Source organism: Schistocerca americana, chromosome 4 (assembly GCF_021461395.2).
Source record: "Schistocerca americana isolate TAMUIC-IGC-003095 chromosome 4, iqSchAmer2.1, whole genome shotgun sequence".
NCBI lineage: Eukaryota > Metazoa > Arthropoda > Insecta > Orthoptera > Acrididae > Schistocerca > Schistocerca americana.
Window position 1 is genome coordinate 417,614,570 of NC_060122.1, and position 26,157 is coordinate 417,640,726.

Consider the following 26,157-nt stretch of genomic DNA (forward strand, 5'->3'; position numbering starts at 1 on the left):
CCAGTGTCGTGTGGGATAGTGGGAAACCCTAAGGGGCTATTAGGATAGAAGTCCTTTCACCGTCTCACCTACAGTAACACTGTTACCAGTGTACCGGGTTATCAAAAAGTCAGTATAAATTTGAAAACTGAATAAATCACCGAATAATATAGATAGAGAGGTACAAATTGACGCACATGCTTGGAATTACATGGGGTTTTATTAGAACCAAAAAAATACAAAAGTTCAAAAAATGTCGACAGATGGCGCTCCATCTGATCAGAATAGCAATAATTAGCATAATAAAGTAAGACAAAGCAAAGATGATGTTCTTTACAGAAAATGCTCAATATGTCCACAATCATTCTTCAACAATAGCTGTAGACGAGGAATAATGTTGTGAAAAGCACTGTAAAGCATGTCTAGAGCCGGCCAGTGTGGCCGAGCGGTTCTAGGCGCTTCAGTCCGGAACCGTGCTGCTCCTTGTTCGCAGGTTCGAATCCTGTCTCGGGCATGGATGTGTTTGATGTCCTTAGGATTTAGTAGTTCTAAGTCTATAGTACTGATGACCTCAGATGGTAAGTCCCACAGTGCTTGGAGACTTTTTTTTCTTGACGACAAATCGCACAAATAACATCTGTAGGCGGCGTAGGTGCTGGTCACGGCTAGTCCCAGTAATGAGCAAGTCCTCTAAATAATTACCACAGATGGGACTATCTTGAATGAGTTGCTCAACTTATCTTTGAAATATTGTGGAAGCATTTACGGCCTCAGATTACAATCTTTTATGACAGTCCATGCCAGCTGGTATATTAATCACTAAAAACTGCTTTGTCTGGCCATCTAGAGGTTACTGAAAGTAGCCGCTGGTGACAGGTATCTTTGAAATATAATGGACCCCAGCCAGATATCCTAGCAAATCCTCCGACCAAGGTAATAAATACGAACAGCCATTTGTGAGCCGTGCGTGGCTCATGATTGTGATCTGTCCTTCCTGCATTTCTTAAACGGCGAGAATTTTTTTGTTTCTTTTGTGTTATTGCCTTCTGGCGCCACTATCCATGCTCACCTTCGCTGTCCGTGAGTGGCAGCACCAGCGTTATCGATAGTAGGTTCGTGTTATTATCTGTGGAGCGACCGCGAGTATCCGGGTTTGCTCTGACAGGAACGAGGCGGTGTGACGGAGTCGGTGGAGTGAGTCGGTGCAGTGAGTCGGCAGAGTCACTCGGATGGCAGACAGTCGCACGTTAGTCAGTCGGCTCTGAGTCTCAGTTCCCTTCGTGTCGTCGGCTGAGTCGTGTTCGTCGTTACTCGGCTGTTGGACGAGTCGGTTGTCAGTAGCAAGGAGGTCCGCATGGTGTAAGTACGCGCCGGGACCAGTGGAAGGCCGTTGCTTGGTAGGTTGGCTGGTCGTCGAATGGCGACATGTGGTCTGATGAGCACTGACACCAGGATCAGTAGGGGGAGAGTTTGCATCCAGCCAAGGTCGGGTCCGTATGGTGTTAGTATTCGCCGGGACCGCTGTTGACGAATGTGGGCTGCCGTTGGTAGTTTGCTCGGCCGGTCATCTCTCTCGACGACGCCTTGGATCCTCAAGACGAAAACCATTATCTGAGTTGGGATGTGGTTGGACCTGGTTGGTTCGTTGGCACTGAACAGCGACGTGGTCTCCACAGCGCGAAGCCAGGCCGGGGCTTTTGGCGGTGGGGCACAAGCTATTGCATTTCGATGCCCTAGCTGTGTAAGCTACTTCTCGCTTTCCTCCGAAGCAGGATCCTCAAGTTCAGTAATTAGTTGCTGTTCTTAAAACTCGACTGTTACGATTTCTTCGTTTTGGTGGATTGTTCCTTCCTCAGCCGTGGACGCGTGTGATAACAAGTGGTGTGTGTTGTAGCCTAGAACCCGCTGCCTTCTGCCGTAGTGATTTGACAGTTTTGTGTTTTCTGTATTCTTTTAAACTTGTCTTGAGTGGTGTGTGATGCCTTGATCTTGGTGAGATCGTGTCCGAATTAGAGGTATTTTGGTTTACTCGTCATCGGTCACTATTTATTATTAATTGTGCAATTGGATGTGACGGCTGGAAATCGGTCAGATTGTCGGTCAGTCGTGAACCGTCCGTAGATTGTGCTGCCTTCTTTTATCTGACCTTAAGCCTTAGCTGCCTGTCCCACTCGACTACAACCGTAAGGGACCTTCACAGGCCGATCCTGGAGTATTTTCTGAACACCACTTTGAGAGTTGTCAATACTCTCTTACGATTTAAAGGTTGGCTACAGCGCGCATACACAAGCTCTGGAATCTAAGATATTGTTGTCGCGCTTCGCAGGGCACGGATTAACTAGTGGCAGTTTTGAAGCTAGTGTAGGAGCCCGCCTGCTGTGGTGCGCACGTGTGTTGGGCGAGGGGTCGTCGCCGAGCTGCCGTACTGCTGTGTCCGCCAGCAGCGACACAGGATTTGGTACTGAGTTGATATTTTTTATAATATTCTGCGCGCTTATTAATTTAAAGAAAAGGGTTTGTGTATGTGCGAAGCAGCAGACGGTAATTTTGATAATGATAGTTGAATTCTTAAGGGAAACCATTGTTAGGCGAATAGATTAAGTATTGATTTTTGTCATTGATTTCTTTTGTAATTGTCAGGGAAATGTTTCACTTTGTATTTAATTGAGACGTATTTCAGTCTGTCTCAAGAGTTTGATTAATTTTTAATATTGCTTTAATGCCACTGGAGGCAGATTTACATACGAAGCGATTATTCAAAGAGCTTATAGCGTTTTGTTAATTGAATGAGAGAGAATCGCTTTCAGAATATGGTTTTTGAAAAAAAGGAATTACTTGTTTGGGTTATCATTTATCGAGTTTAGATTTGACCAAACCCTTTCTCTTGAATTATATGTAGATGTAGTAAGCAGCAGCAGCCGCAGCAACAGCAGGAGCCGCCAGACAGAACACACATTGCACTCAGCATGAATAATAGGTTTTTATGTTTTTGTTAAACAATGGAATGCAGCAGATCAAGCAGTGGCAGCAGAAAGACCAAGTGAGTTATCTGTTGTGCACAAGACCAGTTAAAAAAAAAGTTTAGGCGTTCTCTGTAATAGTAAAGTTAACAGTAGTACAAGCACGAGATTTTCAATAGAAAACACGAGATAAGAAGATAGAGCTCTCGACTTTCAACTTGTTATGGCTTTAATTTGTGCTTTCCCCTTTTTTTAATATTGAAGTAGTGTGCTTGGCCTTCCCTAGTGTATTAATGCTGTTTTAATTATTGAAATTATGCCTCCAACCGTGTTTTATTTAAAATTCTTGTTGCTCTGTATTTAGGCGATCAAACGCGTTTGTTTCAGAATCTGTGACTTTAATATGTAAATCGTTGTCTAACGTTTCCCTTTAATTATCTTGAATTCTTGAAAAGGCCTTCAGCCGTCTACTGTAAATGTTTATCTTAAGGTTGTCTTTAACTAGTCTTGAGTAATTGTTTGGGCCTTCAGCCGACAAGATACTTCAAGTTTTCTTAAGATGTTTTTCTGCTGTACTGTGTAAAGATTATCTTTGAAGCCTCTCTTTTATTACGTAAAGAATATTTATTTGGGGAAGGGGGGGGGGGGGGGCGGGGGCCTGCAGGCGAAGAATTAACTTGAATTATCCTTAGTATGGCTTTAGCCGGAATTGGCAAATGCTTGGTTTTTAAAGAACTCCTTAACTGATCTGAAATATTATTTTGGCCTTCATCCGAGAAGAGATTGTAATTTTGCTTAAGTAAGGCCTTCAGCCGTTACTTTAAATCCTGGCGTCTTAAAAACAGTCACTCAAACTTATTCTGGAGAAATTACTTGGGCCCTCAGCCGTGAAGTGATCTTAGTTGTTTTAAAGAGAAAACTGTCCACTGGTTTGAACAATAGAGTTGTGTGTGTTCTTGTATAACTAACAGTAACTGATCTTGGTCGCTTTCCACAACCTTATCCTGATCCGCTGTGTATTGCGAAACCAGATTTCAGTGTTTGCTTGAGCATTAACACGAGACTGAAAATCACCACAAATTCTAACTGATCCATTTAGTTTCACTAGGACCATGAACTCAGGCTACTGGCTAGACGATATTGGTGATGTAACTCCCATCCATACTTTGCTAACTACTGAGTTTTGCTTTAACTTACTCATGTATGGCGAAAGGTACCGGACAAGCTGTACAACAATTGGGCGCTGCTGATTGCTTTAAAGATACGTGGGTCTGCGGCCCTGCTGCAAAACATAATATAACTTCAAACAGTTGTTTAAATTGGGCAGATAAAGCATCAAGCCCTTTAAATGGTATCACAGTTGAAATTAGATTCACCTGGTCCTGAATTCGAAAAGGAAAGATCGCAAAAGCGTCTAAGCCAGAAAGGTTGTTCAAGGTTGACTGCTACTATTTTATAGTTAGCTTTGACTACGATCTGACTCCGCAACAGGATAGACTGGCGACTGGTGGTCATCACCTTGTGCTGATGGGACTTCACTTGTAGGGAACCAATGCACCGGCACGTGTACTCATTAATCAGGGATACGGCTGTACCTGTATGAAACTGGAAATCGACCGTCACTCCATTAATGTCCAGTTGCAACACGACCCTCTGCGTCCCGTCTGCTGCTCCTAGGAGCACCGCACGATAGCGACAGCGTGCTGATAACCGATGTTGTTAACACACTTCGGCAAAGGCAGACATTCGTGAGGTGCCTCGGTTAGCGGCATGCAAAACAAGTGACGTCACGGAAAGGACACTGACGCCGTTGATGGCAGGGGCCGCAATTTGGACACGATTTGATGGCCCGCCCTGTTCTGGAACCTTTAAGAACAATGGCGGAGGAACAGTTGCACGAACGTCCGTTCGCTTTGGGACATGCAGATGGTGAAAAAAGCCATCACAGTAACTTCTCTAACAGGAGTGACACAATTGATAATATGCTAGATTAACGGTTTCACTTACAGTGCGCCACCGTGTTAACAGGAAAAATCGCACTTGTACGCCAAGCCTTGCAAATCGTCACAGATGCCTCGTAGGATTGCGTACGTTGTTTGACATACTCATTAAACTTGTGCCTGCTTGTGACGACGTGATTTTGGTGACCCTAATAGTAATTCAGCTAGTCACGGACCTCAGAGAAACTCAAACCACTGAGGTCTGAGAGTAGGTGTAGTTTCTACACCACCTTGTACATTTATTTCTAGAGTTCCACCAACGTTAGTGTCAGTCATTAGACTTGCCTTGTAGTGAAGGATCAAACGATATAAATAAACCTTCCAACTCTCGTTTGCCTCGTAGAAGCAGATGAGCGGAAGAGGGGAGGCGAGGAAACTGCAGCTGCCGACTGTTGGTGATTTCGCAGCAATAATAACAGCATTTTTCTCTGTTGATGGAGGAATTCTCATTCTCATTTTCGTTTTCTTCAGTTGCTCTTGATGCAGATTCTGCTCCTTGGGCTGCAGCTGCTGCTGCCACAACTTCAGAAACTCGGAATCCATGCACGGTTAGAAAGCCCTCTTTGCCACTTTTCTATTTTACTCTAAGTAGATTTAACACAGGTTATGGTAAATCGCACTAGCTTTAACACAGGGACTGGTCTTGCAACAGGCGGTTCCTCTGGTAAACGGCGGTGGAGTTTATTAAGGGATTGGCTTACCGAAAAAAAAATCAGAGAGTAGCAGAGTAGTCTTAAGCGTATACAATGGTCCAGGGAGCAATCTGAATCAATAACGTAAAAAAAAAGCAAGCTGAAAACTCTGCTATTCAATGGTGCGTGACTAAAGGGTTCAAAGACTAATAAGAGGCTGACGGGGAAATGTCGAGCTGCAATATTTACCGGCAGACTCACGTCAGTGGACGGTTCCGCCTGATATGCTTCTCATGGAGGAGCCTCGTGCGGGAGCAAGTTGAAGCTTAAGCGTGTAGACCGATTGATCTGGTCAAAAATGATCTGGGCTGAGCGGCGAATCCGAATTATTGTCAGATAATGAAGAAGAAAAGTTACGCTTTATTTTCGTCAACAACGTGGGCATTCAGGGCAGAGTATTAGCTCATTTTCCGTAAGTACGGAAAGGAATTCGATGTGTCCATTTCAAAGGAACTTAACAAGCAGCTACGATAAACTTGTCAGAACTACTTTGAGCTCCAATTCCCTTCAGTGCCGGTCCAGTGTTTCAAGCACTGGGTCATTGCGATCGGAAGGTATTATGACTGCGCGAGCATTCATTTCCTCCTTTTTATTTTTTCTCTTGATTGTGGTACAAATATACTGAATAAACCGTTTTTCTAAAGATAAAAGACATACTGCTCGTTTTCGAAATGACTCCTCTAAAAATTCCTGGGAAGAAAACCTTTCGACAACAGACCTGGGTTCAATTACTGTCACTTAGCTGCATACATGGTAAAGACTACAGCAGTAGAATAAGACGGACGCAACCCACTTGCGCTATACTCCATACGTTGCTTGTAGAGCAGAAAGGTAGCTGTTGGCGTGGCTTCAAATTACTGTTCTCATTATATTTCTTTTGTCAGTGTATTTCCATAACATGAACGTTCTGATAGACTTAGTTTTAGACGTGATTGAATAACGCTGAAACCTAATACGTATCGGCACTTATATTCGTGTAAACTAGCGCTCAATCGACAAAGCGATTCTTTTTATCAGCTTTCTCGCTGTGCTACTATACTCGCACATTTCTGGTGACGATAAATCTCTGTAAAGCACTGCGTCGTCGGAAATAAGCAACGTTGCTAGAGAACTGTATTGCTTTCCTACCGTGTTCCTGTAAAAGTAATGTGCCAATATTTCTTCCAACGAAACAGCAAGGAACAACCCAACACTACATCGGATACCTAAGTCAATAAAAGGTTAACTTATTTTGAACGTCACAACCCCATTCACCTTCTGTACAAGCACTTTCATATTTTATTTTTCTAAGAGAAAATTAACACCAAGTGATCTTGTTATGTTACATAATGACGGAAGCACAGAAAGAAAGATTTATATGAAAATTTTTTGGGCTACTGGGGACTACTTCAGTATTGACAGGGGACAGCAACAGGAACATCCTTTTAGTTTACGTGAAACACGTGCGTAACTGAGAGGACATACCTTTAGTCTCTGTGGAGTACTATGTTCCCCATATTTTAAAAGTAAAAATTTTGTACTGGAGCGGACATGAGACTGCGGCTCGAAAAGTAAATATCCCCTTAGTCAAATGACGGCGCCATTTGACGTCTAACTCTGTATTTATTCGTTCTTCCTTAATTAGTGGTGGATTTTTTAAGCCATTATCGAATGCTTAACTTTATGAAAAAGCAGAACAGGTTAACCACCACGAAACGGGAATACAGTAGTGTGAACATAAAATAATGGGAAGGTAGTTTGCTAGAAAATGCTGCAATACGTATGAAAATGATAGTATTTTATATTCATATTATTTGTTTCCTCTGGTTTTAGTTTAAAAGCTGTACGGTTCTTGATGGTATGACACGTTGTGTGTGCATATAAGGAAAGAAATATGTGCGAAGATGTGACGCTGGCCAAAGAATAAAACTGAGGACTAAGTTCAGAGATTTATGAACGTGTCTTTAATCGTATACATAAAGGAAACCAAAATAAATAGCAAGGAATAAAAAGAAAAATATAATTTTTTTAAAATATGTGAAACAAAATTGGAAATTTTCACTTAGCGTATGTGTGTGTGATACAAATAAAAGTATTTAAAACCATCTTGAATGCTAACCAAGGGTAATTGATTTAAAAATATGAAAATGTTTTTCAGAGACCGCTGTAAGTCGCAAATAATTGTTGATTCTCTTAAATTATTTAATAAAGCAACGTCAGGCTACAAAGGCAACAAAAACATTTAACGAAAATGCACATAGATTTTAAAGTTGGTCTATACAGTCTTCGCATGCTTTGTGGCATTTTCTTAATGTAAGCAGCCTTCTATGAAATTAATCAAATATTCCTTTCTATTAGGTTATTCCTCTCTTCCTCCGCAGGATGGCGACGCCACATGCCACGAAAGTAAGGAGTAACTGTCTGAGAAAGCATTCACCCACAAATGTAGTTCTCCGTGGGGAAACTGTTGACAGAATCGTTACTTTCGTTTGGATTAGCTGTCTGCTGAACGTAAGATAATTTTTCACGCAGCTAAACACATCATAACGGCTTCGAAATCTGAAAATCGTTGTAGAACTAAGTAGTAGTCTACGTAAATAGAGCCTAAATGAAAAAAGCCCTCTTTACTGAATAAAGTTAAGAGTTCATTTGCTATACCAAGAATTTATTCATTTTATTTAATTTTTTCTGCAGTTTGTAGAAGTCAGTCCGGAAAGTTTGTAGCTGTCCTTAATGGACTGCTGCTTTCAAATTCTGAAATTTGTTGACTTGCTTTATGAGTATTAAAGCGTTACAAGGGTTACATTGTCTCTACGATCAGCACATCGTTCAGTCCTACGGTGTAATTGTGTCTATCGGAGTACAGCCAGACGGGAAGGAGAATTAGGCTTTAACATCCGGTTGACGTTATTATCATTAACGTCGGAGCACAAGCTCGGCGTATTACAAGAATGAGGAACCATCTCGGCGTTTGGCCGGAGCGATTTCAGTATGCTCACATTCGTAGACATAGTTGACATTGCAGTTGACAAAAAAATAGGGCCTACTGAGGTCGAAGTAGAGTGTGATTTTTAAGTTATCTGGACATATTTAACAGGGCTAGGAGATATAAAGTTAATTGTCGGGTATTATTACCGGCCACCAGGTTCCACCGTGACAATTGTAGAATCATTCAGTCTACACTCTGTATCGCAGAAGTACCCGGATAGTGCTATATTAGTCAGAGGCGACTTCAACGTACCTAGTATAGACTGGGATGTCTATGGATTCATTACAGGTGGTACAGACAAGCCCTCGTGTGAATTGCTTTTGAACACATTATCCGAAATCTGTCTTGAGCACCTAAATCGACAGCCAACACGTAATGGAAATATTTTAGATCTGGTAGCCACGAACAGACATCATCGACGGTGTCAGTGTTGAGACAGGGGTTAGTGATCATGATGTTGTCATTACGACTATGGTTACGAAAATTAAAAAGTCGGTCAAGAAGGCTAGGCGGGTATTCTTACTAGAAAGAGCAGATAAGCAGTTGTTAGCATCCCACTTAGTAAATGAATCGACTTCATTTACTTCCGGTACGATGGACGTGGAAGAATTATGGGCAAATTTTAAACAAATTGTAAATCACGCATTGGAGAAGTATGTGCCGAAAAAGTGGGTTGCTGACGGAAAAGACCGACCGTGGTTTAACAGCGCAATTCGGAGAATGCTCAGGAAGCAAAGACAGTATCACTCGCGGTACAAGAAAGATCGGGAGGATGAGGACAGGCGAGAGTTAGTAGAGATTCGTGCTGCTGTAAAAAGAGCGATGCGCGAAGCGTACAACCACTACCACCGTCATACGTTAGCAAAAGATCTTGCTGAAAACGCAAGGAAATTCTGGTCTTACGTAAAATCGGTAAGCGGGTCGAAAGCTTCCATCCAGTCACTCACTGATCAGTCTGGTCTGGCAACGGAAGACAGCAAAACGAAAACTGAAATTTTAAATTTAGCATTTGAGAAATCTTTCGGGCAGGAGGATCGTACAAACATACCGCCGTTTGAGTCTCGTACAGGTTCCCGTATGGAGGACATAGTGATAGACATCCCTGGCGTTGTGAAGCAGCTGAATGAGTTGAAAATAAATAAATCAACAAGTCCTGATGGGATTCAAATTCGGTTTTGCAGAGAGTACTCTAGTACATTGGGTTCTTACTTAGCTTAAATTTATCGCGAATCTGTTGCCCAACGTAAAGTCCCTAGCGACTGGAAAAAAGCTCAGGTGACGCCTGTATATAAGAAAGGTAGAATGACGGATCCTCAAAATTACAGACCAATATCCTTAACATCGGTTTGTTGCAGGGTTCTCGAACATATTCTCAGTTCGAATATAATGAATTTCCTTGAGACAGAAGTTGCTATCCATGCATCAGCACGGCTTTAGAAAGCATCACTCCTGCGAAACGCAACTCGCCATTTTATCACATGATATCTTGCGAACCATGGATGAAGGGTATCAGACGGATGCCATATTCCTTGACTTCCGGAAAGCGTTTGACTCGGTGCCCCACTGCAGACCCCTAACTAAGATACGAGCATATGGTATTGGTTTCCAAATATGTGAGTGGCTCGAAGACTTCTCAAGTAGTAGAACCCAGTACGTTGTCCTCGATGGTGAGTGGTCATCGGAGGTGAGGGTATCATCTGGAGTGCCCCAGGGAAGTGTGGTAGGTCCGTTGTTGTTTTCTATCTACATAAATGATCTTTTGGATAGGGTCGATAACAATGTGCGGCTGTTTGCTGATGATGCTGTGGTGTACGGGAAGGTGTCGTCGTTGAGTGACTTTAGGAGGATACATGATGACTTGGACATGATTTGTGATTGGTGCAAAGAATCGCAACTAACTCTAAATGTGGATAAATGTAAATTAATGCCGATGAATAGGAAAAAGAATCCCGTAATGTTTGAATACTCCATTAGTAGTGTAGTGCTTGACACAGTCACGTCGATTAAGTATTTGGGCATAACATTGCAGAGCGATATGAAGTGGGACAAGCATGTAATTGCAGTTGTGGGGAAGGCGGATAGTCGTCTTCGGCTCATTGATAGAATTTTGGGAAGATGTGGTTCATCTGTAAAGGAGACCGCTTATAAAACACTAATACGATCTATTCTTGAGCACTGCTCGAGCGTTTGGGATCGCTATCAGGTCGGATTGAGGGAGGACATAGAAGCAATTCAGAGGCGGGCTGCTAGATTTGTTACTGGTAGGTTTGATCATTACGCGAGTGTTACGGAAATGCTACAGGAACTCGGGTGGGAGTCTCTGGAGAAAAGGAGGCGTTCTTTTCGTGAATCGCTACTGAGGAAATTTAGAGAACCAGCATTTGAGGCTGACTGCAATACAATCTTACTGCCGCCAACTTATATTTCGCTGAAAGATTACAAAAATAAGATAAGAGAGATTAGGGCTCGTACAGATGCATATAGACAGTCATTTTTGCCTCGTTCTGTTTGGGAGTGGAATAGGGAGAGAAGATGCTAGTTGTGGTACGAGGTACCCTCCGCCACGCACCGTATGGTGGATTGCGGAGTATGTATGTAGAGGTAGATGTAGACAAACTACTTAGATGAAATAAGGAGGGCATTCCGTTGAAAGATGTTTCATAGGCCTGTTAAAATTCTAACCTCGAGTTGCACTGTTTGCGGTGAGTCTGCATCGAATGTTTGATTAGTACAATGTATATGACTTCTTTACATAGCAATGCTACTCACCTCCAGAGACCACGCAAGTGAGGGCAATGGTGGCGCCCTCGAAGTAGGGCCCAGCAACAGAAGTCACTTCCTCCCCCTCGTCGGTTACGATACGTGGCACGTCCGGCGGCACTGTTGGCAGATTGAACAGAAGTGTGGATCAACAGTGAGGTAAGAGCCAAATTTCATAATGGCTATTACGTTCCTAGTGCATACACATAGGAACACGCTTACTACTGAAAACGACCCAATTCTCACAAGCTAAGAGTATAGAATACGTTAACATATAATATTCGTCATTTTACCAAGAAAACTTGCAGCCTAACGGAAAGATGAAAGAACTCGATACATAGTAAGTGCCGGTTGGTTCTGCGTTCCTCACATTTGAAATAGCTGAAAGAACAGTCAGCAATAGTGGATTTTGGTTTGAGGAAGTTTAGTCGGTTTATTATATGGGTTTTGTAAATTTTGTACTGTAAAACCAAGAACCTTCATCAGAAAGTATTTTTTGTTACTAACATTTCACATCCCTAGATCACAGTCTATTGACCATTAAACAAAAATCATGAATGATTCAATACCGGCAATGAAATCTTGTATTATACGATCACTGGTACTTCCATTCGTTAATAATGACCTATACTTCTTATAGAACTATTGCGGCCAATACACAAATGGTGGGTTATATTTGGAGAAACAGCTGAAATATGCTGAACAAGATTGATTTGTTTTCGTTTTCTGTCGTCCATTAGTTCCTTTTACATAGTTGTTAGTAGTATCTGCTTCGAGATGTGGTCCGTCCGTGCCGTGCAACTAAATGCTACTAATTAACGTCGTTTGCTATTAAGTCGTACACATTTCGCTTTTCATTTTTGCGAAGCATCCTCAGTTGCCTGCAATACATGTTTGCTGGATGCATATAATAAATGTATTTGCAGAAGGTAAGAATGTCAGAGTTTTTTCGTGATTCTCTTACTATTAGTTGAGAACATTTTTACATACAATGAGCCCTTACATGGAAAAATTATTAAAGTGGTACATTAACATAATTAACAACTCACTAATCACGTTAACTACAAAACAATAACAGACTGGGAAATAAAACTTAACCAAATTAAATAATAATGTACTCATCTCGCCACCGTTGACACTTCCATAAGAAAAAATATTGTAATTACCCCCTCACATTTCCGCCCTTTTTCCGGAGCATTCCCGAAAACACATAATAACATAGGGTTCTACGTAACAAACAAAAGAATATCAGAATTCATACAGATACCAAGATGCAAACAACAGACGACGAAAAACTCATAGCGGATTGGCAAATTATGGACAGCAGACGTACAGAAGCTACATACATTTCTCAAAAATACAGAGTGTAAAAGTGAAGTGTTATATGAAATGTACTGCAAACGCCGAAAATCGGACATCCTGCTGTACACAGGATGACGAGGTACAATTCCATGACAACTTATACGTAATAACAGTATTCACAAAAATCATGAGTAGAGTCAGCCAGCAGTTTCAACTAACGAAACTTGCGCTCCAAAAAGTTGTTTCCTACCTAATCATAAAATAAAAACGTACAAACCGTAATATTGTAATATATCTGGAAACACGTTTATTATGTAATTATGGATATCAAAACAGTGCTTCGTAAAAAAGGAGTTAAAAGCATATGGCATAAACAGAAACAGCCTTTTAATTAGTTGTTTAAACGAACCGCGTTTCCGAGAAGACATTAATAACGGTAAAATACGGGGATTGTGCTACATTTGTATCATTACGGCCGTGCTGGAACTGGTACTGGACGTTGACAGGAAACGACTGTATTTTACACATAGCACGATTATCATTCTTTGCAATTCGTTAGGCTTTGTTGTGATTAAGTGCTTAGGAATGTATCCTAGTTAAGTGTTCCGTTAATGAAATGAAAGACAATTACAGATAAACCTGCTGTCGGACACTTATCATTGTAAAACGTAAACTTTCACAGCTGCTAATGTTTAAATTAATAAAATATTTCTGGCTGTTCTGCTGTGGTCAAATAGCTTTCACTTTTTAAAAAAATGTTTCGTCTCCATCGGCGGATGACAGCTTCGAGGGGTCTCGTAGCTTTTTCGGGTGAACGATTCACACCCTGGCTCGCTACTTACTGCAGCAAAATACCGTTTACACGTGTTCGCGCGCAGTGGCGTAACATCGCATGCCTTGACTACCCGAGCACAATTGTCCGTTATCGGTTGCCGTCGCCCGCTGTTGCTGTTATCCCATGGTATACATTTTCTTCAGCACCTGTTTTAACATATTATTCACGCACGTGTACTGTGCAGATGGATGTTAGGACTAGTTTAAGGTGTCAAAACCAGGATTCATCTAACGCAACAGCAGTGGAATTTCTGTTTATCGCTATGCGTATGTGGTTTATACAAGTGGTACCAGGTCTAGTGAAGGCGCAGGCAGTGCTTATTGGGTAACCTGAAGCAAACAACAAAGCATGTAGAAGCTGTATCCACACTCCACTCTTATAACAGCGGAAATGATTGCTATTTGGAAACCCCACTATTCACGCAGACGTCCACGTCAGACACAGTAATTATCATCTCTCTTAGCCTGTCAGCTCTACAAATGACTCGAAACCATCATAGTAGTTGTACCAACGCCATAGTTGTGGTAATTGTCAACTTTCTGTTTCGTGTGCCGAGGAAGTGTCGCAAAATCATGATTTTATGGATAAAAGGTCGCTCTGGGGTACTTACAAATGAACAAGTAGATACCCTAGCAACCAGGCATATTTGCACAGGCTAATTAAATATTATAAACACAGTCTCGTAGATATTATTCATAATGTCAGAAAGAGGCTGTCATCCGACAGGCAAGTGGAATTGTCTAGGACATATAAAATTAATGGCACTCCCTAAACATTAATTCATGCTTCTATTCTATGTGTACGGTAGTATAACAAGGCACAAATGCCAAGAAGATTCATGTCAGTAACAGCAAGGCCGAAATTTAATCACTGTAAGTCCAACGAACACCTAAGAGCCACCCCTCTGTGTGTTTGCGGAGAGGAAGAAGAACTGAACCATATATTTCTACAAGGTCCTCAGAACACGAATCATATATAAGTCTTTGCTATTAATCTTCAAGCTATTAGTCATCATTTGCCAAGCAGCCTCTAGACTTTGTTAGCATCTAACAGTTTTGCAATCTATGATCTACTGTACGAGTTCGTCAACAGCGCCATAATCATGTTATAGTTCCCTACGCTGTTAAACTAAAGCATCAGGTACGTAGGATGCTAGGGGAAGACCAAAGCTCAATCGACTATAGCCCTACGTGCTATAGTACAAAATACGGAACTCTCAGATTATAAATGTGCGTCACTATGTATCTACTATGTGTAAGAGTCTGAATACAGGTGTAACTGTACGTTTGGCTGTAACATGTAACTATGATGCTTGTAAACTGTTCTCCTGTTCTGTCTGGATGGTACTTATTGACCTGCACACGTATTCGGTTCTCTATCCGCTATTTTTGTAATAGCTCTCACAGGATGTACGAAGAAAAGGTTTTTGGTAGTTAGGGTACATAGTCGTTACTGAGGATTGAATCTGCAATATCCCAAATGTGTACCATTTGCGAATTATCATTTCTTATTGTGTTAATAGTAGTATTTTTATAGTATACGACCAGTGTGTATTCTTTGTTACATTTTCGTCTTGTTTACTCGTTTTCGTATTCTCTGTTTGTAAATCTTATTTTGTGTCCAATCAGTACATTGTTAATCAAATGTAACATCGTACGAGGGTACGACTTAAATAATTCCTACATTATAAATTGTCAAAACGAATTGTAAAATGACATTTTCTCTAATTAGCTGGCTATACGATCAAGTTTCATGCTCTTGTCCTTCCTATTGAAATTCTTGAGATTTTAACAATCCCTATACTCTGTCTGTATAGCTTTTCATGATATCCGCTTGTGGCTACCAGCATTTGAGTCCTATGAAAATGAATGCAGTGGTCTCCTAGCTGCAAATCTCGAAATTCACCTACGTTTAACGAACGCGTAATTCTGATGTGAAGTCTGTACGAACGAATTGCCTTTTAAGCAATCTAAATGCATTAAATACGTTAGATTTTGCATTAACCTCTTCAGAGAAACAAAAAGCTTATCTATAAATCGCATCTTTCGACTTGTCACAGAACAGTACTTCATCCATCAGTTTTGTACTGAGATGTAAAAGTAATTTAGAGATGTTATGATGAACATTGCATTCCAGCATAATCTCAAGAATTGAAGTACCGGTACATTAGTTTATGAGAAAGTAAGGTTATCGGTAACTACTTAGATTACCCATTGTGCCACGCACAGTGTTTAAAATACCAGTGCGCGATGCGACGTTTTAACCTGTTGGTACTTGCACTGTAGTTCGGTTTGCTTTCCGACGTATGCCTTTCGTTTGAACTCTTCACAACTGGCCTCGCTGTGTATGCTTTGCAGTTAACAGTTCCCCGTTTCCCTGAAAAATGACAAGGGTATCCTCTACTGCCAACGGCACCGCCGTTGCGCATGCGCGAAAACCGCTTATTACCTTTCGCCTTTAGAATAAACGACCCTAAAGCGGGCTGTGGACAGCACAGTAATGTCTCCACTGCATATCGTGGCTGTCACATTATGTAAATGGCCCAGCAGAACGAATACTGCAGTTTAGTGCCGTTTGTTTCTACCTTGTTACTCAATGTCGGCATCAGGTAATTTGAAGCTTTCGTGATAAAGGCGTGCTTCTTGAGGGCAAGCGTGCCCTCTGCGCGTTTAGACGGGCAAGTGCAACTCTTCTGTAGCTCTTCACAATGGCTTGAGGGAGGTAGTGCAACGTAATGATTTAACTTTCAGGTAACTTTCTTTTTTTTAAGAGAAATTTCGTCCATGGCTGTCCGTCACAGTGTCTAACAGATTAAGAACAGTATTTTGGTAGCACACTATCTTCAATCACAGTGTTATACTAGCGGAAAAGTTCTCCTATCGGAGCACAAAAAATGCGAATTTGTTCCTGTTTGTTCAAAAAACTCTGACTAAAAAGTGGGGTACCAGCTGCCTCATTCAATCTTCATCAGCACCTTTAAAAATTTTCCCAAACGTTTTGGCGTGCGAAAATATTTGCGCTTTTTTTAACATACGACTCACCCGAAACTATCACATGTACCTCAAATACACTCAGACTCACTAGTCAATCGCTGTAAGTCACTTGTACCCATCCACTCCCAGCTGGCCTTTCTCACTCACTCATACAGACAAACTCATTATCGTTATCTCTTTATGTCCCTCTGTAATTTTTTTCCTTGTCATAATCAAAGTAACATTTGTTCTGTCCCACTACTACAGTCACCTTTCACTGTCACTGTCTGTCCCTTGCTCTCTTACAACTAATATCTCATTCCTTCTCCATGATGCTGCTATCTCTTCTATCTCTCACTTCCTCGTTGTCACTGTCACATTTCCTATCTTGCATTATCACTGGGTTTCATCCACTTCCACTTTCTTGTACTCTTTAGTCCTCCCCCCCCCCCCCCCCTTCCCACCTATCACTGTTTCCTACACTCTCTTCGTACCACTATTCAGTCAATGTCAACTATGTTCCACTGACACTATGTCTGCCCTTTCTTTAACAATGCCATTGTCTCCCCTCTTTCTGTAACACAACCACTGTCTACCATCTTCCAGTATTTATTACTTTTCCGTTTCTTTGCCACTGCCACTGCCTTCTTCTCTCTCAGCATGCAAAATCGCGAATGTGCTCGCATTCCAAAATTTTTGTGCAAATTTTTTAAAGGTGCCGAGGAAGTCACAATGAAGCATCTGTTACTCAACTCTTCCTTTAATTAACAGGAACTTACTCCGTTTTGTGCTCCGATAAGGCCATTACTCCTCTGGTACCCTTCTTTTCGCTGCTGAAGCAGGGCGTGCAAGAGAAGCTCTTTGGTGAGTAAAATGTAGAAAGTTACTTATCTACTCCTCAGACCTGATTTTATGTTCAAGAACAGAAAAAAACTGTGTGCTTCAGTACTACAACTTAGGGATCCCAGGTGATAACGGAGACATTTTCCAGCATATTTTTCCGTGGTACATCATTGTATAAGCTACGTTTTCGCCTCACGCCGGATTTTAAGTGCGTATTTTAGGTGTAGAATTAGTGCAACTTTGAACCTCCGTATTTGGGAAACGAGTAAAGATGTGAAAAAAAAATGTTCAAGGTTGTTCGAGACATGGATCTTAGGAATGCTTCGTAAGAACTACAGCCATTTCCTGTGCAAAGGTGTCTCGGAGTCCGCGGCTCCGTTTTGGTAACCAAAACAAAGTTTTAGGGGTGTTTTTCGATAACGGATAAAGATTTTGGAAAACGAGGAGATGAATCTTCTAGAAAAATGCCTAGAGAATATATCGCTAAATTTCTAAATTTTTTTTCGCTTGTTCATTACTTAGATTTGGCCTCCGATTTTACGTGTAGAAGGAGGGTAACTTTGAACCTCTGTATCTTGAAAACGGATAAAAATATCAAGAAAATGTTCAAGATTGCTCGAGAACGATATCTGGAATATATCCTAAAATTTTCAACCATTTACGGTGCATAGCCGACTTGGAATCCTCAGCCGGGCTTTTGTCCACTAGTGACAGAGGAAGTATAGCAAAATCCCTTTTTGTGTTTTCCGAGGAACCGCTAATGAACTAATAGTGCTTCTATAAGTGCAAAATCAAAATCGAAAGTAACCAACCGATTTTCTCCATTTGTCCAAGAAAAGGGAGGTGTCTAATATTCGTACTTTGACCCTTTACTGTGGGGCAGTCACACTAAGACGATCCAGTTTTTGGGCGTAGAAATGGCCCGTAACCCAAACTTGACTATACGTTTTTACAACAAATAGTGCTCAAGTCATAGGCACCGAAAAATCCTGTTTTTATGCAAGCCGTTTTAGAACATAGTAGGCAAGCATGCTGTCGTATGCATACCGATTTTGGTGATGTGGTTGAACGCTTTTTTGGAGCTACAAATGTTTCCTAGGCCTACATTGAGGTTGTTCATTTAATGTTGGGTGATGAGCTGAAAAACTTGTAACGTCCGAAATACTTTAACGCTGTCCTTGAAAATATAGATCCTCTGAATAAACAATGTGCTAATAGAGGGAAATGTAGTACTTTGACGGGAGAGCGCGTGTTACTAACAAAAATATTCCATAAATTGTTTTTCTTTTTCCTCGTCTTATAGGCGATTACTACACGATGGACATTTTGAGGCCTCGTCGTGAAGTTGGTGTATGTACGTTTTTGAACAGTAACCCTTGTCTATAACTACTAGGTTTTTGTGCTACAAGAAAAGGATTATACATATTTAAGACAAGTGCTTCTGATTCGAAGGAGGGAGGAGTTCATTATATTGCCAGGCCTAGGTGGAAAGGAAAATCGCCTAGCATCTTCTCTACTTTCTCAATACGGGGAAGCTTGTTTTTGATAGAAACACTGGGTGGATGAATTTTAAAAACTCTTGGCTGCAAGAGTGAATGCATTTTAGTATTACTCGGCTCTCTGATATGAAAACAGGAAGCAAAACAGCAGCGGAGGAGAAACTGAGTCTACATGCCACAAGAAATACATATGTACAGGATGTTTCTAACTCTTTGAGGCAAATGTGTAGGGGTGATGGAACACTTAATGGGGAAAAACATTGGTTACAGATAAAATGTTTGCTTCCTCGCTACGCTAGGCATTCTTCTTTACTGGTTATGTCCGTGAGAGGCTGTAGGGCGTAGGTACTCTTTGGGGTGGGTATGCAAAGTGTGTTGCCTACAGTCCAGTCATCTGCTCCGTGAAAAAGGACCTGGGCTGCGCAAAATTAAAGCTCCTGGTTCTCTTCTAAGATAGCTTTCTATACTTGGAGGCACTGGTTACTAGGTTTTCTTGTTGGAGATCACTGTATCACTATAGTTATCCGGATATTACTCCCCGCCAGTTGGGTGAATTGTTCGAGGGCCGGCAGATACTAAAGGACGCCTAACGTCACTGCAAAGAGTAAGTGAAAAATTTTTCTCTAGCAAAAATTATTCCCCATGACGTGATATTTAACCCCTAGACCTTCGATACAAAGACTTTGAAACACCCTGAATGAGTTCCGCACGGCCATTAGCATTTATCTCTCTTACCATAGCAGTTACTTGGTCAAAAATGTAATAAGTATCATAATTACAATCATGTTTTCATCCAACATTATTCCGGATTCGCTGCACGATTATAAACTCAAGTAGACAGTTGTAGTTAGTTACAATCATCTTATCATCCAGTACCCGTGTCGGTTTTGTTATGGAACTATAAACTCAACTTGACGTACAGTAGTATAATTTCAATGATTATTAAGTGACATTTGTCTATGTACATGTGAGTAATTCCGTTTCCCTTTTGTCATACGCGTTTTGCCTTAATTTATTACGGACAGAAATAAATACTCATTTGTACTCACACGCATCACTTAACAGTTACATATTCTCCATTTGCAGTAATATGCTACTATTATTTCTGAATCTCGTACTTTCTTAGTTATATGTTTACATAGAACTTTTAGTGGGTTATGTAGAATATTATCTAACAGGACAGCATTCACACATGTGCGGAAGACCAACATACATTGTAAGTAATAAAACACACGTATTCAGCAATAAATTACCAGGAGCAGATCTGTTCTCACTTTTTAAGTACGTTGACGCAGTACGCGAGCTAAGAGTGCATCATTTAACTACAAAATGTGTATTTCTAGCCACATGAGATACCAAAATAAATAAAAATTTAGTGCCAAAAGCCATATCTATTCAGTTGAAGATAAACAGACAGTATATAGAAATCATTAGTATAATATTAGTACCATATGAGGACGAACAGATCGACAGCAATACGCCAATCCGGAATAATGACTTACAATATTACGCTGGCAACTCATACGTATTCACTTGTTCACCCTTGTTACCTGAAATACTTGACTGCTTAGTTTTATATGTTTGTTTCTACCTTCTCGAAATTTTAACTGCTCTTCTCCCAATACAGTTTTTCAAATCGGAATTAAGAAATACCCTGTAAATTATGTGGGAATGAGACACCCCTAAATAACAGATACAGTGTCATCTATAAAAGCTACCCATTACTTTTATTTCCTAAAACCATTTGCCACTCCTAAGCTACATAATTTAAATGTACTATCAAAAAACACTACAGATCTTCCAACTAAATATGACTGTTCAAATAATTTTACCTATATTACAGACCACTGGTGAGGCCTAATATGAATAGGTGAAACTTGTCTAGTTAGAAACAAAATATACCTTCTGTTGTTAAAGATGGAAGTTTTCTGATCCACGTGATAAACATAACCGACGTAACAACTGCGGATGATTGGCTGCAGATATTAGCAATGTATTGTAAGCCTTAACACAGAATTGGGAAGGTTTTCTTTCTTCGTCAGGTGTGAGTGTTGGGTCCTCCTTCTAATAGTGACGAGCGCTTGCTGCGTGTGATGAGTTGTAGATAACGTGATCAGCCAAGGGGAAATGCGGAGAAGGGGATGGGGCACGGGAGTACGTGGTGCGAGTGTGTAGCCTCTGTCGGCAATAACCGATCCTCAACATTCAGTATCATGGACGGGCCACCATCAACAATGTCACATTTATTCGAGCCATGTGGCTCAGAGGAGACGTCATCAATCTACTCCTGTGCAAGCAGCGTCGGTCTGCGAATTCCCTACGTTTGCTTGGTTATTACTGCCACACTTAGAGCCTTCATCTGCTGCTCTTTTACTCAGCACTAAACTTTTGTCCTGCGCTGAAAATATAATGATGTTTGTACTACGTCATCTGTAATCAGTGTAATGAATTCATTCCGCTGGAGTCATTATTCATGGTGCTGCAATTTTAATGACTGCCGTGATGAATGTTATTATGGCGTTTTACCACCAATAAAATTTTTATAAGAAGTGGGAGAAACCACGTGAGAAACTAAACATTCCAAGTCTCCATTCGTATCTTCAAGCCATTTAATATTTTGTACTTTCTGCGTAGCTTTCATTTCTGGCACTTACTAATTCAACAATCTGGATACTCGTCTACCTTTTTCTATTTCTGTAAGTGTTCAATCGTCGTGGTTCTTTCTTTATGGTATGAAAGACTCCTTTCAACGTTGCCTTTCAGTAACAGTAAACTTCGACGCTCTAGCAGAATAATCTCATATAATAATCGTGTTCTTACTGCAACAGTTCATTTCCGTTTTCCTGCCTGATACACGTTTCCTTCCTTATGAGGGACGCGAGTCCACGAAATCCATAGCGTATAAGAAATAATGTAGTGTATAGTGTAAGAAATAATATAAATCAGTTGTGATATGTATCTTCCGAAACATTATTGGTTTAGGTATTACATAGAAAAAATCTATCATTTAGTAATCACAAGAAGGAATTGTTTCTATCATGCTTTTATTTTAAATTAGTTTTTTACAACCGCTACTTCAAAACATAGTGAACACGAAGGCAAATGGATTCTGTGTGGATTCTGTGTGCCTTGTACGTTGTTTATAGTACTACAGTTATTCAATACAACAATATACAACAATTACTTTTCAAGTGCTATTTAATAATTACAAGAACGAATTAATTATGTCAGGCTGTATTTTAAATCAGTTCTTTACAACTGCTCCTTAAAAAAAATAGTCAACACGAAGGCACATGGACTCAGTAGAATCCATTAACTAGTGTGCCATGTACAACAATTACTTTTCAAGTGGATAGCGGTCCTCAGCATCCGTAATATATTAGAAGTTGGTACTTTAGTAACCCCCACTCTCGCATCCGGGAGTGTTGCTGCCTCTTTACGATGACCATGAAATTCCTGTTACAGGACAATTCACTACTTTTACTTTAGAAGGAAGGTCAGCGTTGGCAGTAATATTGATGGTTTATTGATAGCAAAATCGATTTTCAAACACGTACTGATCATCTTCAGTGCTGTGGTGTACTAATAAAACTCATAGGCACTGGTATCAAGTTATTATCAGTAACCAAAGCTAAGAAACGATCACAGTAACTCTTGATCCACTCCTTGTTGAACAGGGTATGTTGACTTGTGATCGCCAGCTTGATTTTTAACTTCTTGTATTTAAAATACGCTGCACATGCCCAGCTAGGCAAAATTTTACTGATTGGCGTCTCCATGGAGTGCTGTGTGCACAACGACCATGTAATTGAAAATCGATTTTGCTATCAATAAACCATCAATATTTGAGTTATTGTGATCGTTTCTTAGCTTTAGTTACTGATATTAACTTGATACCAGTGCCTATGAGTTCAGTTTGTACACCACAGCACTGAAGATGATCAGTATGAGATTGAAAATCGATTTTGTTATCAGTAAACCATCAATATTACGGCCAACGCTGATTTCCTTCTAATTTCACGTATATCGTCGTAGTACACAAAGCACTCCATGAAGTCGCCAGTCAACAATTTATTTACGATGTAATGTGGGTTCTAGAAGGGATGCTCTATTGAGAAATGAACTCGTAATTATACATTAACTCACTAAATATTACAAGCCTTAAATGATAAAATGTCGCAAGTTGCTATTTTTACTGAACTGTCCAAATTGTTTGATTTTTTAAGACCTTATTACCCTCTTAGAGAAAGCTGTTTTAACGAACTAATGTCGCTACAAATAACTAATTTGAATCATACGTAACAAAGAGAATGTAAAAAGTTATACTTTAGTAATTCGAAATTGGGATGAGAGAATATTTTAGTGACTAAGGAGAAATTGGAAGCAGTGTTGTACTAAATACTACAAGTGAGAAAGCAACAGAAGAAATTCTTAACGAAGTTTTTCAAAGCAATATTAAGCGATTCACTGCAAACTTACTCACCCTTAATTAGGAGTAAACATATTCTGCTCAGTTTTGTATATTAATAGGGCCATAACCAATTACTGAGATAGTATACAAGGTCGGATTTTCCAAATTTCTCGGTGTACATAGTGAAAACTTGAATTGAGAAAATCCTATTACCGAGTTCCTAACGTATTTCACTTATTGTCAATCCATAAGATCTTAAGGAATAATTTTCATGGGTAATTCATCACTTAAAGATATTGACTGCTCAAAAGGAAACTATTAGATAAATACGATTTCACATGTACTCATATTGTAGGGACATCTTCAAGGAAGCGGGATTTTTATCTGCACCTTCACAACATATCATTGATAAGCCACTGCTCACCGAGACGGTGGATGTCGACAGGTGGAGTTGCCGGCACTTGACGCGGCAACAAATGTATGTAAGCGGAGCAGACAGGTACGGCAGATCATACTTACGACGACATGGTCTGAAAATGCGGAAATCCTTTGAGATAGGCGACTTTAACAAATGGCAGATTATTTTTACACAGAGCCTGTGAAAGAACATATTGAAAACGGCTAAACTGGTCGAATGTTGCGGGCTACTCTAGTGACCATCTAGGGAAAGAGGTAGGGCGTGAAACTAGAACTAGGAGCTAAATGGTTGGACGTCTCGGATTCTTCACAGAACGTGATGTTCGGAGGTTTCCCAGCTCTGTAACGTAGGATAGATGGTGTTCTGAGGCATCTCTGCCGAAAGAGCACAATGTTGGTGCACGCACAAATATTTCGGAGCACACCGTTCATCGTATATTGTTAAAGATAGAGCTCCGCAGCAGACCACCCCTAAGTGTACACATGTTGACATCCTCAATTACGATTGCAGTGGACACGGGTCCATCAGGATTCGACCGTCGATCAATGGAGACGTATCGGTTCTTCGGGTGAATCACAATTTTGCTACACTAAGTCGATGGTCGTCTTCACAAACGCAGTCATCGAGTGAACGGCGGCTCCAAACGTGCAACGCACCGTGGACGAAGACTGGTCAGTTGAGTATTATTCTCCAGCGCTTGCATGTGACCTGTGATAGTAACCGAAGACATGCTGACAGCTGCGGATCACCTGCATCCTTTCATGCTTAACATCTTCCCCGACGCCGATGCCATCTTTCAGCGGTACAGTTGTCTGTGTGTCAGAGCTAGAACCGTGAAGCAGTGGTTTGAGGAGCATTTTAGTGGATCCACGTTGATGTTTCGCATACAAGATTCGCTCTGTGTCGCTATCGGTTACCATCACCGCGTACACAAGTCAGCATATTAGATGTCCCCAGCGTAGACACCTAATACTACGTACCTCCACAAACCTAACAACAAACTGTCACATCCTTGATACGTAAAATCAGTGACGTATTTCGTTCCAAAGACGGGCAAACCCACTATTAAGAGGGTAGTCATAATGTTTTGGCTCATCAGTGTATATTCACTACCGAAATCTGTTGTAAATAATCCACCTCAATACGAAAGCAATTGCGAAATCCATTAACCATTACTGAAGCAATCGTAGGTTTCAAAAGAGAGACAATTTTTGATCATTTACCCAATAACATAGAAAGTCTGGCAGGTAGCAGAGCAAGTTTCAAATGTAGCCTCAGATCACTTCTTCTGGACAACTCCTTCTTATCCATAGAAGAATTTATATTTAAAAACTGATAACCTGTAAAAACAAGTTTTAAGTGTACAGCTGGAAAAAATTAAAATTATTTATAGGAGAGTGTGGTATTCGTTCAAATGACAAATGGAACATTTAACTAACCAACAAGGTAATTGCTTGAGGACTAGGATGACCTATAAATACAGAGGTTCGTGTTTACTTGAATGTCACAGTAGTACTACGTTTTGCTTACCCTACACACCTTGCAAGATACTGCGAAGGAAGAACTAGATAGCTCATAGGATAAGGACCTATGTGTGGCTTACCAGCAAGTTTCTGGAATTCCCTTTCAATTATCATGAAGAAACCGATTTCTAAGGAAAGAAGGAAAATTAGGGTTTTACGTTCCGTCGACATCGAGGTCATTAGGGACGGGGTACAAACTCGCAATGCTTCAAGGATAGGGAAGGAAATCAGCTGTGCAAAGGAAATCAAGTGGCCTCTTGCCTTTGAGATGGCTTTAAAGCTGCCACTGCTCGGACCGTTGTTAATATTACTATGCTTCACTCACGATATTCTTTCGCGTGCTTGAACACTGTTGAATGTTTATCCCAGCTGGAGTTAGCAGATGCATATCTAACCTTCCTTTGAAAGTATCATCAGAAAAATATTTGTGTCTCAACAACACTTACGATTGCCTTGCGGTATTGCACAGGCACCTAGTGCAAGTCAGTGGCGTTATCCAGTTTTTCTGGCTATATTTATCACATTGTTGTTACTTGTGTAAACGCAGACATTCTTCGGAATGTTTTAATCTGAAAGACTTGGTTGTAACTCAAAGAAACGCTCTTTGATTATCAACAAAACGTGTAAATTTTATTATCAGCAAAAATTGTACAGTAACAACTGAATCTAACTTGTGAAGTGTCACGCTACGGTATACTACTTGAAAAACTACAAGCATGAATAGACAGTACAAATTTTTATAGTCTTTTCTATGAAATGTAGCTCAAATAACCAAACGTCTAAATGTTCTTTATAAAAAAGGTATCCATTTCAAATTGATTCTGAGTGTGGAAAAACATATCTACTCTAAACCAAAAATTTAAATTCCCCCCTCCCCCCCCCCCCCCCTCTTCTTGCATCAAACGCTAGTGTTTGCTTTGGAGGCATCAAATTATTGTAGAGGCAAAGAGCAAAACTGAGATGAATCATCTTGTTGTTTAGTTCCATTAAACACT

General features: G+C 40.6%; 1 protein-coding gene across 1 annotated transcript in view; it reads right to left on the bottom strand.

Annotated features, from left to right (window-relative positions):
- The window catches only part of LOC124613141 (nephrin-like), an 840,812-nt gene that overhangs the window by 279,827 nt on the left and 534,828 nt on the right, over positions 1-26,157 (bottom strand). Inside the window, exon 4 of the mRNA XM_047141759.1 lies at positions 11,369-11,479. Within this exon, the coding sequence (XP_046997715.1) occupies positions 11,369-11,479 (111 nt within the window). The remainder of the gene's footprint in view (positions 1-11,368; positions 11,480-26,157) is intronic.